General features: G+C 44.6%; 1 protein-coding gene across 1 annotated transcript in view; it reads right to left on the bottom strand.

Annotated features, from left to right (window-relative positions):
• Positions 1–209: 209 nt before the first annotated feature.
• LCMT1 (leucine carboxyl methyltransferase 1) overlaps positions 210–15,532 on the bottom strand; it is a 75,762-nt gene continuing 60,439 nt past the window's right edge. Inside the window, exon 11 of the mRNA XM_045542823.1 lies at positions 210–363. Coding sequence (XP_045398779.1) covers positions 341–363 — 23 coding nt within the window. The 3' untranslated portion in view covers positions 210–340. The remainder of the gene's footprint in view (positions 364–15,532) is intronic.

Genomic DNA, 15,532 nt, shown 5'->3' with positions numbered 1-15,532 from the left:
AATATATATATAGAAAAAATTACCCGGGCATGGTGGCGCATGCCTGTAGACCCAGCTACCTGGGAGGCTGAGGCAGGAGGATTGCTTGAGCCCAGGAGTTTGAGGTTGCTGTGAGCTAGGCTGACGCCACGGCACTCACTCTAGCCCGGGCAACAAAGTGAGACTCTGCCTCAAAAAAAAAAAAAAAAAGAGTTGGTACGACAAACTTTGAGACCAAGGTTTCTCAGAGTGTGGGAGGAGGGCAGTGCCCGAGGCCTGCCCATCACTCTGGGAGCTCAGCGTAGCTCCCCTGGGAAGGCTGGTGGCTTCAGCTTCTGGCTCAGCATGTGCCTTCGACAGACTAATAAGTTATCTCCTGCAAACCTGAGGGGAACAGACACACAGATGCTGGTCAGAGACTCAATGTAAAGCAGAAGAAAACGGCTGGGAGAATGTGACCCTGCTGTGAACCCCCAGGGACTGGCTCTGGGGCACCAGCCGCACATCTGACCACGGCAGCCCTGCTGTCCTGTTATGGAGAATGAGATTTCACATGGAAACAAGACATTGGGTGAGACTGTGTTTATGGGTGGTGTTAAAGGGATTAAGAAAGCATTGTAACAGTTTATGGCTTCTCTACAGTTAATGCCAAAAACCTACCCTTTCTGTGCTGAACTTTGAGCAAACGCAGAGAGGGTTCTTCAACACACACACACAAGCACTGATGTCCCAGAGCAGCCAGGTACATGGTGGGGACAAAAGAAGCCCCTTACATTAAAATGTGCAATAAATTGTTCCTTTGTAAGAATCACAGTTCACTTAAAAATATTAGAAATAGGCTGGGTGCGGTGGCTCACGCCTGTAATCCTAGAGCTCTGGGAGGCCGAGGCAGGTGGATCGCTCGAGGTCAGGAGTTCGAGACCAGCCTGAGCGAGACCCCGTCTCTACTAAAAATAGAAATAAAAATTATCTGGACAACTAAAAATATATATAGAAAAAATTAGCCAGGCATGGTGGCGCATGCCTGTAGTCCCAGCTACTCGGGAGGCTGAGGCAGAAGGATCGCTTAAGCCCAGGAGTTTGAGGTTGCTGTGAGCTAGGCTGACGCCACGGCACTCACTCTAGCCCGGGCAACAAAATGAGACTCTGTCTCAAAAAAAAAAAAAAAAAATTAGAAATAAATTACATTCCAAAAGTGTGGGAATGTCAAGTAAAGTCACATATAGCTACATGATAAAACTTTATAAAGCCATTATAATTATGTTCATTGAAAGTTTTTAGTAGCAAGATGGAAATGCTTATAATATTAAGTCAAAAACATCAGAAATCAAAGTTGCATAAATATATAAATTCAACTCTGTTGAAGACAAAACAATATGTAGAAAAAGAGGTCAAGGAAGAAGTTACTAGAGGTTATCTCTGAATGACAGGCATACAGATGTATTTGCTATACATTTTTAGAAGTTTCTAAATTCTTTACTCAAAATTATATTGCTTTTATCATTAGGAGGATGATGATATAAAAACACATCAATAAATTAAATCAAAAACAAATTTGAAAGGACTTTGTTAAGTGAACTGCACAGCTGGGGAAATTTGGAGAGGAGTGGAATGGTAAGCCTAGGGTGGCCGATTATCAGTCCCATGACAACCTGGGATGTTCATACAGGTGATGGTTCTTGCCTCTCTCACATTCTTTGTTTTGTATCAGCTGCCTGCCTGAGTTCCTATGTCTTTGGATCACATCTGTAGGAAGCTTGAGGGCCAGTTTTGACATTAAAGGCCAGAACTGGGATCTAAAGTGGTTGCCACTGGGATAGAGAGACACCCAGGACTCATGACTGGGGAAACCAGCCTAGCACAGGGCAGCTGCAAAGGAGGAGCTGACCCGAGACCAAGCTAACAAGGAACCCAGAGGGGATCCACACTTACCTCCTATGGCCCTACTTGGCCATGGCCAGGGAAGTGGACCTTCATCATAAGAGAGAAGAGGGAGCAACTGAACCCCAGGTGCATGGGTTTGTTAGAGAGATGTACTGATCTGTGTCTTTAACATCCAGTAGCCTGGCGATAACTTGATCCAAAAGGTAATCACTGGTCACTTTTATGAAGATTATTACTGAACCCTCAAGGTCTTTTACCTTCCAACTGCAAAAATTATACAGTGGGTCTCTCCAGGGTTGTTTGTTTTGGGACACATGGCTTACTTAAATAGTTCCCCTGGTTTCTGTGCTATAAAAACACAGAAGAAATAAGAGCAAATTCTCTGGATGTGCTCATGGATGCACATATATGATCTGATAGTTCTTTCTGGGCCCAAAGTTCCAAACAAGTCTTTCATACTTTGGAGAAGAAAAGTTCCCCATTTCTAGGTCAAAGCAACAAAAGTAAAATCACATGCCTAGTTCATTTCCTCCCTTGGTTGCCCATCAATGGCATTAATGCTCCAAGAGGAGCTCAAGAAGCTCCATTTTATCCAGTAATTCAAGTGATTCTACAATGGGCAGAGAATGACAATAGAACCAATAGAAGTTTAAACATTTAAAATGAAGATGATGCAGAGGGGGGTGGAACGAGATGGGTGAATAGAAATCTCTGGCAGTTGCTCCTCCGCACAAACACCAAATTCAACAATCATCCACACAAGGAAGCATCTTCAGAAGAAGCAAAAGACAGATAAGTGATCTCAGTACCAGATTTTAACATTATATCAAGGAAAGAGGCACTGAAGAGGCCCTAAAAGACCTAAGCGCCCTCTCCCCCATCCCCGGGCCATGTGCAGCCAGCACACCAAGTGAAGAGAGAAACTGTTTGCCCAGCAGAGGGAGAGTGAAGTGATTATGGGACTTGTAGCCCACCGTGCTGCAGGGGAACACAGCACAGGACAGTACTCTGACAGTACCCACAGAGGAAGCATCTACACCAGCCCAGCCAGAAGGAAATCCCCCACCTGGAAACCCGAGTTCCAGCTTGCCCCACCACCAGCTGACAAAAAGCAGACTAGGGCCTAGAGTAAATTCATAAGGCAGTCGGGTCAAATGTCGTCAGTTCCTGAGCAACTCCTGTGGCTGTGCTGGCTCAGAGGCAGTGTGAACTTGAGGTGTTTGTGATCCAGTGAGACATGAGCGGTGCCTGGGTCAGCCCTCCCCAAATTCCAGGCAGTGCAGCACAGGGAGAATCTTCTCCCACTGAGGAAAGGGAAGGGAAGAGTTCAGAGGACTTTGTTTTCCAACTTGGGTACCGGCTCAGACACAGTAAAATAAAGTACCAACCTGACTCCTGAGGCCCCTGAGTCTAAGCCTTAGTTCTTGGATGGAATTGAATTTCTAGACCTATCTGGGCCAGAAGGAAACACACTACCCTGAAAGGAAGGACCCAGTGCTGGCAGGATACACCACCTGATGACTAAAGGGACCTTAGGTCTTGAATAAACATCAGAGATAGCCAGGCAATACTCACCAGGGGCTTTGGATGAGACTGAGCTGGTTGCAGGTGTGACGTGGTGCAGTCCAAGGTGCAGTGGCCATGAGGAAGTGCCCATATCCCTCCTCCGCCAACTCCAGCAGCCCAGCACAGAGAGTGAGGGAAGAGAATGAGAAACTTTGCTTGGTAATCCAGGGCATTTTCCCGTATCTTACCCAAGTCCACCAAGGTGATACCATCGGGAGTATGCAAGAGTCACAGCATTACTGGGCATGGAGCACCCCCAGTACCGAAATGGATATAAATTCCCATGGAATATCTGGAATCCCTTCTCAAAAAGGACAGGTTCAAACAAGCCCAGAGGGCGAAGATAAATACCTAACTCTTCAATGCCCAGACATTGACAAATTTCCACAAACATCAAGAACATCCATTAAAACACGACCTCACCAAAAAGAACTAAATAATAGGGTACCAGTGATGAGTCCCGGAGTGAGGGAAATATGTGACCTCTCAGACAAAGCATTCAAAATAACTGTCCTGAAGAAGTTCAATGAACTTAAAGACAACAGATAGTAGGAATACAGAAGGCTATCAGAGAAATTTAACAAAGGGATTGAAATAATGAAAAGTAAAAAACAAGCAGAAATTCTGGAGCTTAAAACATCAACTGACAAACTAAGTCTCTCAATGTAAATTGGTGCAACCACTATGGAGAACAGTATGGAGGTTCCTTACAAAACTACAAATAGAACTACCATAAAACAGAGTCATCCCACTGCTAGGCATCTATCAAAAAGAAAGGAATTAGTATAAGGAAAACACATCTGTACTCCCATGTTTATTGCAGCACTATTCACAATAGCCAAGATTTGGATTCAACCTAAGTGTCCATTAACACATGCGTAGACAAAGGAAGTGTGGTACATATACACAATGGAATATTATATAGCCCTAACAAAGAAGGAAATCCTGTCATTTGCAACAGCATGGATGGAATTGAAGAAAATTATACTCAGTGAAATAAGCCAAAAACAGAAAGATAAGTCTTGCATGTTCTCACTCACATGTGGGAGCTAAATATTAAATACAATTGATCTCGCAGAGAGAGAAAGAGAGAAAATACTTGATGGTTACTAGAGGCTGGGCAATGTAGTGGGCAGGGATAAAGTGGGGATGATTAATGGGTAGAAAAATATAGTGAGATAGAATGAATAATATTTGATAGCACAGGTGACTATAATAAAAAATAGTTTTAGCATATGCTTTAAAATAACTAAACAAGTGGAATTGGAACATTCCTAGCACAAAGAAATGACAAATGCCTGAGGTGATGGATACCTCTTTTACCCTGATTTGGTTAATTCACATTCTACACCTATATCAAAAGATCACATGTGCCCTATAAAGATATACATAATAGTACCCATAATAATTAAAAATTAAAAATAAACCAGTAAGTTAGGGTATACTTTAAAATAAATAAAAGCAGAATTAGAATGTTCCTAACACAAAGCAATGATAAATACCTGAGCTGACAGTACCCCAGTTACCCTGATTTAATTATTAAACATTATAGACCTGCATCAAAACATCCCATGTGCCCTATAAATACATACTACTGTTACATGCCCATAATAATTAAAAATAAAATAAATATAATAAAACATGAACATGATGACCCAGAGTTATGGATATGGAAAGATCTTCGTGATATATTAAGTGAAAAGAAGCAGGCTAGGAATAGTACATATGGTGAGATTCCATTTTAATTTATTTTCATTGAAAAGAACAAAAAATACCATAAAGTCAAATGACAAACTAGAAAACAATATATTTGGAATACAAATGACAACTAGTTTGTTTCCTTGCTATATCAAGAGCTATTAAGTGTCAATAAGAAAAATTTCCAAAAATTCATTTACAACAGGGGAAAAGACTAGTTCACCATAAAAGAAAATTAGGAAGTTTTCAAATTCATGTATGAGAAAAAAAATGCAAATTAATATATAACATACTTTTTCAACTATCAGGTTGACAAAGATCAAAAAGTACATATATTTCAGCAAGGATATGAAAATAAAGGCACTCCCTGAATGACTGGTAGGATTATAAAATAGTGCAGCCTCTCTGGATGGCATCTTGATAATCTCTATCAGTGTTTAAAATGTACATCCTTGGACTCTGCAATTCTGCCTTTAAGAATGTATCCTCTATGTGTACAAAGATGTATGTTCAAGAGCATTCACTGCAGCATCATAGCTCCAATGTGGTAAGAAGCAAAGAACTGTAAACTAGGAGAGATGGTTGAATACTTTAAAGCACATTCATACAACAAAAGGTGGACTATGTCTGTACGTAGTAACACGGAAAAACTGTCAAGACATATCATGGAATTTAAAAAACGAAGTTGCTTGGTAAGTAATTTGCAAAGTCTGCCACTGCCTATGTAAAGGAAAAGGGAGAGACACGTATGTCTTTATAGGCACTGACTACTTTGAGAAAATACAGAATGAACTAGAAATGGTGGCTGTCTCCTGAGAGGGAAGACGTAGACTGGCAGTGAGGGGGCAGTGAGGTGAGTGGTTTTTATTTTTACCCTGCATGCTACATTATTCTGGTTTTGAAAAAAAGTATATGCCTATAGGACTTCTCCAATTATATTCCTATAGGACTTTCCAAGTATTTTTAAATATAAACTTTTAAATACATACACACAGAGGGAAATGTGCACAAACATATGGAAATACCTTTTCTGAAAGTTTGTGTTGAAATAGGTGCACGCTGTTGAGGAAAATTCAGGCATTTCCAAAAAGCATATGGAGGAAAATAAAAAATGATTCATATTCCCACCATTCACAATAGCCATTGCTAACAATCTTGTGTTGCCATTGGTCCAGGCTTTGTTCAGATGTGTGTGCAGATGCACACAGCTGCATACACATGTGCATATGTCTGTGCACGTTTCTGTATTTGTGCATTCACTCCCGTCTTGGTATGCAGGCCCCAGGACCACATCTGAAGTGAGAATGACTATACATGAAGTGCTTTGGTTGCTTCCCAACTAATCTTTGCAGAAGATTTTCCAAGGCAGATTTTCTAATACCAAGTTCTAGGAAAACACAGCACCATATCAAGGGCTCTGGGATGGTCATTACCAAGTATAACTATCAGGAGAGACTACTAATTATGAAGCTGTTCACTAAAATGTGAGCTCCCAAGGCCAGGCATATCTTTTGTCCTAGTCTGTTCATTTTAGTATCCCTCCTGCTTAGAAAAGTGCCTGCCTGGCGACAGCCAACACTCAACATTTGTTACATGATTGGCTCACCTTAGACATCTTCTACTCCACAATTCCCAGCAAATGCAGAGACAAACTCTGTGGCATTCACAGAGGTGGGAAGGTTGTTTGGCCTGAGATAGACAGACCAAAGCCCGCCCAGTATCTTTACCCTCTTACCATTAGGGTTACACGTTGCTGTCTACATGAGCCCATGGCAACACGAGACAAATGACTACCCAGAAGGAAGTTACTTCCCTTGTGGTTGGTGCTAGTGACACACTCTTCTCTGGGCATCTAGAAGAGGTGCTAGAGCACCCCCATTACAGATGCCAGACCGGGGATATTCAAAATGGTTGTCTTGACCCATGCAAATAAAAAAGATCCTATGCGAAAGAATGCTTCCAGAAGAACCCAGGAAGTATCGACCTGATCATGTGGAGACACCACTTTCTCAAACTTTCAAGGCTTTCATTACCAATTATTCGTGTATGTACTTGGGAAAAGCAGCAATACTTCTAAATGTTAATAAGCTGTGTGGTGCAGCAAAGCCAAAAATTCTTCTCATGATCTTGTAAGAGGTCAAACACTCTTATCTTAGGTCTCCTAAGGCAAGAGAAAAGCATAAATCAGAAATCACCGGCCAGGTGGGGTGGCCCACTGTAATCCTAGCACTTTGGGAGGCCAGGGTGGGAGGATCACTTGAACCTCAGGAGTTTGAGACAGACCTAAGCAAGAGTGAGACTCAGTCTCTACAAAAAATAGAAAAAATTAGCCAGGCGCAGTGACAGGCACCTGAAGTCCCAGGTACTCAGGAGGCAGAGGCAGGAGGATCACTGGAGCCTGGGAGTGTGACATTGCAAAGAGCTGTGATGACATCACTTCACTCTATCCTGGACAACAGAGTGAGACCCTGGCTCCAAAAAAGCAAAAAACAAAAACAAAACCAAAAAAACCCCTCAGGAATCACAAAGGAATTATAAAAATAATGAAAGTGCACTTTAATATTATGTACAGAGATGCATGTATGGTGATGTTCTCTCTAGTGCTGTTTGTAACAGGAAAATTTAAACAAAATAAAAACAGGACACCACAAGTAAATTTCCAGCTCTACAGAGATTATTATCAATATACTATATCAGTAAATCAGTATAAATACTATGTGCCCTTAAACAGGATATGGTAATTGTAAATATTTTGAATCTATTGAATCTAGTGTACAATGTATTGTTAAGTTTTACAAAATGAAGATGGTTTACAGACAATATGTGGAATATGAATCTACTGACAAAAAGAAATTCTGTGGTTTAACAAATATTTTTCTTTATATATTATGTATAGGAAAAGAATATTCCCCATCATGTTAACTGCTACCTCCAGCATAAGACTACACAGTGGACAAAAACCTTATACTTCACGCACTTTACTTTGCTTGAAAACTTTGTTAGAACAATGAGCACATGTTTCTTTTCTAATGAGAATAAAATTCCGTTTACAAATCTGCCAGCAGATTTTTTTCCCCTTATATATCCTTGAGCTACATCATTTTCCTCCCTCTACAAACCAGGGATTATGCAAAATTGCCACTGCCAAGGTGGCTCTGGGAATTTTCCAGGTGCAATTGCTTATCTTAACTAAAGCAATGTGTTTTGGCATAAGCCTGTCTCAGCTATGGGCTGAGATGGTTCCCAATCATTTCCGTTTGAGAGGCCCAAAGATCCTCACACAGGAATACTTGACTGAGAAAATACATAAGTGCTACTTCTGTGTAGGTTATGTCTTGTGTCACTTCCAAGTGACATCTTGGCGGCCCAGCCCAGCCCAGAAGAGGCCTGGCCCAAGACCACCCCTTGCATTTCAACTCAGGGAAATCTGCCTCTGCTTGGCACCAGCTCCGTGCCTTGCAAGCTACTAGGACATTTACACTCCGACAGCAGCTGGTCGATCAATCAATAGAGAGATGGATTGGGAGTTACCACTCACTCCCCTGACGAGATCCAGAACACGGGTGGGAAGAAGCCAGGCACCAAGGGTGTAAACGTGCGGTCCCCTGTGTGCGACCTACGGGACCAGACAAAACTCACTCGTGGTGACAGATACCAGAACCGGGCTTGCTGGGGCGGGAGGGCGGAGGTGGAATGGCAAAGGGCACCAGGACGTTTTCTGGGTAATGGAAATACTCAGTATCTCCCCGACGGTAGAGCTTATGCCCAGGTGTAGACATTCGTCATAACGCCCAGATTTGGCTCTTGAGAAGCACAGATGGATGCGTTTCACTATGGAAGTTTTGCCTCCATTAAAAAGTAACTGTGGCGTGAACGTCGCCGGCTGCAGAACACGCGCGTGCTCTGCGGTCCCGCTGTAAGACATGGAATGAACGTGCGTGTCGCTTAACACGCGCGCACACGCTCGGGGAGAGGCGCTTGGGGGCCGCCCTCTGGGTGCGGGTCCGGCCGGCCAGCGTCCGGGTGGCGGGAGGGGCCGTGGCGCTGCGGGGACTCACTGAGGCGGAGGGAGAAGGGCCACCGCCAGGGCGGGCAGCGTTTCCAGGCAGCGCCCTGCCCTGGGGGGCTCTGAGCCCCGTTGCCTGGAAACGCCCCATTGTGAGCCTGGCTGTCCCTTGTTGTAGCAACCGAGTCTCCCTAGGTCCTCAGACTGGACTCGGATCCGACTGCGAGGGACGCTTTTATCGGAGCGGAACAGGACCCAAAGCGATGTCGTCCTGGTTGCGTGGCCTTGGTTTGGGCTTAGGCCACTTCCTGGGGCAGGTGGGCAGCCATGTGGCTACCGTCATGGACGTTGAACTTAAGGCACCTATGCGACAAAATGAGGAGGGGGCACTTTCTAGAGTCAGAAATGACTCAACACCGCCTCTTAATCAAGAGTCTAACAGTAATTTTAAGGATGAGTTAGTTACTTAAAGAAAGGGAAGCTGAAGTGAGAAACTTAAAGCAACGTCTTTCAGAAATGAACAGCATTTCGATCTCAAAATGGAAAATAAAAAGTTGGTCTCAGCTTGTGAAGATGGAATACACATACACCCCCAGGTCTTTTCAGCCAATAATGAAGAAATGAAGAATTTGGAAAACACAACAGAACAAAGATCAGTGAAAAGGATAAAAGAACAAGAACCGGACGTGAAAATTCTGGATGAAAAGAATATGTCTTTAACTAAAAATATGGAGGAGCTGTCCAGTGCGGAGACTTTCCGGCAGAAAGGTTTAGAGACACAGGGTCCTCACCCTAGAACACCTGCAGCTTCCTACACCCATCGTGTTGCTTTCCTTCAGCAGCAACTCCAAGCACGTGCTTTGGAAAAAGAGCAAATGTTAGCTGTTTGGAATGCAAAGGCTAACGAAAACAGCTATCTCAAAAGAATCACCAAAGGATGGATATCATTGTTGCCAAAGAAGCAGCCATCAGCAAGCCGCAAGATGAAAATAAAAAGTTGTCCATTAGCTTTGAAAGTAACAGACATGATGAGATGTTTAGAGACACTGTTCAGCATTTCTCACGTCTCATTAGAGAAAAAGACCTTGGAATAGATGCATTAAGTCAGAAGGGTCAGACTTTGGTCACATTTGGCAAACATCCAGCACTGGTAATGACATAAGAGGTATTGACAGTAACCAGTTTGAGGAACTTCTAGAGGAACATGAGAAATTAAAACACCAACTTAAGAACATGGCAGAGTGGCAACAGCAGGCAGTGAGCACAGTACAAACTATGCAGCATGAGGCGGCCCAACTTTGAGAGGCACAATTTCAGCACAGCAGGGGGCCACTTTGCAATAGGAAGGTCAGTCTTTTAGGGCAACTTGATATTCTATCACAGCCGTATAGGGAATCACCAGTCTGGCCACAGCCAGCCAAAGCTCCGGATGCAAGTAAGTCTGCTGTATCGAGGGAGCCTTCGAAACTGCTCCAAGAGGAGATTGACGAACTGGGAAAATCAGTGCTAGAAAAAGAGGCAAGCATTAGACCCCTCCAGGAAGATGATCAGAGACTCTCTGATCCAATTGCTGCCACCTCAGCATGAGAAAGAAAAGCATGTGAACAAATGCGTTTGGAAATCACTCAGCTGAAGGAGAAACAAAATACTCTACACATGTTACTTAAGGGGAAGAACCTTTTTAACAAAGCCAAAAATATTTACGTTCTGTCATGGAAAATCTCACTAATGAAATGAATGAAAATGAGATTTTTGAGGCAGGCAGTCAGCAACCTGAAGAAGAGAATATCAGTTTTACAAATGGACATGTCCTGAGAAATTGTATGCTGAAAAATTTCCTCCAAAGGAGAATGTCATCAGTGTAATGTCATAGTTGTGTTCCAGGAGAAAGGTGGGTGCAGTTAAGATCCTGCCTGCAAAGATTGTGTGTGATGGCAGAGCCGTCTAGGTAGCCTATGGGTAGCAAGGTGAAGATGCATTGTGTCCCTTTGGAGGTGAAGGCAAACTGTGGCTGAGAGGCCTTTGAAATAGTCAAGAGCACATTAGCCAAAACTATAACAGCAAAATATTTACCTCTTTTAGATGCAGTGGGATTCTCAAGTATTTAAGGGACCCCCCCAACCCAAAGAAATTTCCTCAAGTCACATATTTTTTTTTTTTGTCTCCATCAGATCACACTTGCTGTGGATCTTCTGGGTGGTTATGTGGAAAGGAAGCCAGCGATCAGCCCTATAGGGCACCATCCTCCTCCTCCAGGGGATGCCAGTCCATCTCCCCAGGGTTGGGATTCACATCCAGGAAGTTCATTTTTTCTGTGGCCCAGGTGAGAGCCATCAAGCCCATTGATCATGAGTTCAGTTCTTTGGCACGCTATGCTAAGCTCAGCCCCAGTGTGTTGGTGTGGGGGGTTGCATTAGGAAAGCAGTTGAATAGCAAATGCCCCTCCCTGTGACAGTTTTTTTATCATCAGTGCCTGGGCTACTGACTGCCATGGACATGCACCTCTTAGGGGTCAGGAGAGCACAGGACAGCAGCACAGGGAACGTCACTACCCTTGCCTGAACAACAACAACTGTTAGGAGGCAACCGGGGAGCCATTGTAAAATCTTCCCCAGGGCGATGGCCTCCTTCCATTCCACAAACACAAAGGTTGTCCCCAGGACTGCACTGGGGGTATATTTCCCCAAACCATGTCTGTATGGCTGCCCCAAGCAGCCAGTGATGGTCATCAGGTTAGACGCAGTGAGCAAACCGCTCTCACCTGACTCCCAGTGAGTGGAACTCAAGCACCCACCAGATAGGATGTTGTGTTGTTGCTGCCCCCCAGTGGAAGCCTTGGAGAACACCTGGCTGACACAGGCCACACCTGATGGCACCTCACACCAGGATATAGTCAGCTAACATTAGTTAGGGTGGGAAGAGATGACCACACCTGACTGAGATAACAGAACTCATCAGCTAAAGCGCAAGCTGGCCAGCAAGTGGCAGTTGTGTTGTAGATAGTCACTGCTGCCTTATAAAACCAGTTAATTAGCAAAGGAACAGTTAGTGAAAGCTGACCCAGGTGTCCTCAGTCAAGGATGGCCCATGCTGTTTGTGATGCCAATTGTTTTCTCCACCAACTCTTCACTCCATTCGTGAGGGAGGGATTCCCACTGTCGAGATATGGGGATGGATGAATACACAAGACCTGACACCAGAGAGACGCATCAACAGCAGTTTGTTAGTTACACATACTCACAGCTGACGGGAGGAGGACACTGCACACTATGCAGGGACACATGGGGTTGCACTCCCGAACAGAGTGAACATGCAGGGCCTGGGTAGGGTGACCCCTGGTTCCCACAGGACGGTGTGATTGGCTTGTATAAATAATTCCTCCTTTAGCTGGCAGGGAACTGAAACCCACTGGCTGGGGATTAGCAGACACTGTGTCTGGTCCCTGTAATTAGGGAGGCCATTTAGCCAGAGGATGTTACCTGTGGGAGCAGAGAAGGAGGAGAGCCTGTCGTTCGAGCATTTGAAGCCCTTCAGATTTTACCATCTGTCAGGACAGCACTTAATATGGATCCTGCCTTCGGGCCTTATACCGCAACAAACTCTTAAAAAGTAATTCTTTCCAGAACTACTAATTGAATTCAGCAATGTCACAAGATACAAAATCAATATTCAGAACTCAATTGTACTTCTCTGTACTAGCAATGAACATGTGGACACCAAACTAAAAATACATTGACGATCACTAATAAAACTGAAATACCTAGGTCTAAATCTAACAAAACGTGCGAGACTTGGATGATGAAAATTACGTGATGCTGACAGAGGAAATACAATATCTAAATAAATGGAGACACATGTCATGATCATGGATTGGAAGACTAAACATACTGAACATGTCAGTTCTCCCCAAACTAACACAGAAATTTAATGCAATTCGTATCAAAGTCCCAGCAAGATTTTTTGTAAGTATAGACAAAATTATTATGGAATTTATTCTAAAATACATACAGACTAGCTAAAACAACTTTGAAAAAGAAGAATGAAGTGGGACAGTCTACCCAATATTGAAACTTATTATATAGCTGTAGTAATGAAGACGGTGCAATATTTACAGAGGGACACACAAATCAAAGGAAGAGAATAGAGAACCTAGAAATAGTCCCACACAAATATACCCAACCAATCTTTGACAATGGTGCAAAACCAAATCAGGGGAGGAAAGATAGCCTTTCAGCTTGTGAGAAAATCACAGGCCCCAAACTGGGAAAACAGGACAGCACAAAAGGCAGATAGTGGTTCAACTGAGATTCTATTAAGTGGTGATGGTAGAGGAGGGAGAGTTTGCAACGAGTTCCCAAGGAGAGCTGCAAGGGCTTTTCATCTTTCTGAATTTAAGAACGTGGACCCGAAAGCGTTATGTGATTGCTTCAGATTTATCACCTTCACAGGTACTAGAGATGTTCCCAATCAGCCCCCACACTGCAAACTCGGTCACCCCTGACCTAATTAACCTTTCCCAATAGCATCATTCTCAGGCTAGCAAAAGGTAGCAAGACGGCTCTCAGCAGCTTCGAAAGCCTGGGTTCCAGGCCTGCCCACGAACTTCTGCGTGCTGTGGGAGGGGCCAAAAGAGTCGTCCAATCAGCGCCCCCGCGGGCTGAGAATGCGGGGAAATCGCCCAATGAGCGTCCCGGCAGCGGCGCCAATAAGCGCGAAGGCTGCGCGGCAGCTGCAGTGGGTGGTGGCGATGAGCCCAGCAGCACCTCGCTCCTGCCTTCTCCCCGGGGCCCTGCCGCCTGTAGGCCCCGCTTCGTGTCTCTGGTGGCAGGTACCGGGAACCTCCAGGCCCGTGGCCGCTGGCCTGAGGGAGCCCTCTGTCACCCCCTGTTCTTCCACCTCGAGCTGCGACACAGACGACGAGGGCGTGCGCGGCACCTGCGAAGATGCTTCTCTGCGCGACAGGTGCGTGCAGGGTGCGGGGTTAGGGGACGCGTTCCGGGCGGGCGGGCGGCCGGGGCCCAGGTGGGAGGCGGGTCTATGTGGGAAGATACACTTGGGCTCCCAAAGGGATGCGGTACCAGACTTGAGGGGTCCTCGCTTCACACCTGTGAAGTGCACAGAGCAGGGGGTCGTTAATAATAATAATAACTTCTGAGCTCCCGCTGCGTGCCAGGCGTGGTGCCAGCCTGGGGTACCGTGCTTGGGAGGACGGCGCTGACCCAGACAGGCGTGGGCTGGGTCTTCTGGAAGCTAACGTCTTGCTGAAAAGACAAACATGCAGCCAATAAAAACTACAGTCTTGACGAGTTACTATACGAAGAGGAGAAGTGCAGGTTCTCCTTCCTTTGTAGGTTGCATTCGATGCGGGCTTGTCTCGATTTCCGTCGTGCACCTGAAACTCACGCTAATGAGGGGTAATTGACCCGGCCAGGGCCAATGACATTGCTTGCAGAGCCAGTAGCCCGCTGCCTCCACTCTCAGGGGTGCAGGTGGGGGCCTTGCCAGCACACGTATGTGTCAGAGAAAGAGAAAATACGACGCTTGAGTGTCCTCCATTTTATTCATTCAACAAAAATTGTTGAGAGCTTGCTTGGTGTCAGGCCCTTACTTTGGGCTGGTTGGAGGGGATTCAATATGGGAATACGTGATGAGCAAGACAGACATGGTGTCCTAGGTACTGGAACGCACAGCCCAACCGGGAAGGACAGGAAACAAATAATTACCCATGGTATACATAATTACAATTTTGTGTTGAGCACTGAGAAATACACCATGCCATTAGAGTTTGTAATTTAGAAAGTGATGTTTAGGTTAAGGACAAAAAAGGATTAAAAAACGAGGGGTTTAGGAGAGTGTACAGGCAGAACAAGGAAGGAGTATGGAGTATGGAGAGGAACTGGAAAAATACCTTCCAGGCCGGAGAAGGAGACTGGAGCCACGTAGGAATTACAGAGTGGGAAAAACCACAGGTTTGAATTAAGCCTTGCACTTTGTATAGGTTCTTGGAGACCAGGTGTAGTGATTCAGATTGTACCTTCTGAAGCCAGATTCTGTCAAGCTGAGTTCTGCCCCATACTAGGTGTGTAAAACTGGGCAAGTTACTAAATTATTCTGTGCCTCAGTTTTTTCATCTGTAAAATGAGGGTGATAACATTATCCACTTCGTAGGTGGCAGTGAAGATTACATGATATTTAATGTTAGTAGAGCTTGTAGAGAGGTGTTCTGGCATGTAGCAGGTGTTAATGATTGGTTAAATAAATAATCAGTATTAAAGGCTTAGAGGGAGCCCCTGGTGAAATTTGCATACTTAAGTGGATTACACTCAGCTTTAAATTATCCAGCTTTCAGTTGCTATTGACCACATCTGTGGCACTGTTGAATTAGAAATAATTTTTCTC

This window comes from Lemur catta, chromosome 2 (genome assembly GCF_020740605.2).
Source record: "Lemur catta isolate mLemCat1 chromosome 2, mLemCat1.pri, whole genome shotgun sequence".
Classification (NCBI taxonomy): Eukaryota; Metazoa; Chordata; class Mammalia; order Primates; family Lemuridae; genus Lemur; species Lemur catta.
Note: the sequence above shows the minus strand (reverse complement) of the source record. Positions and strands in the feature narration are given on the sequence as shown.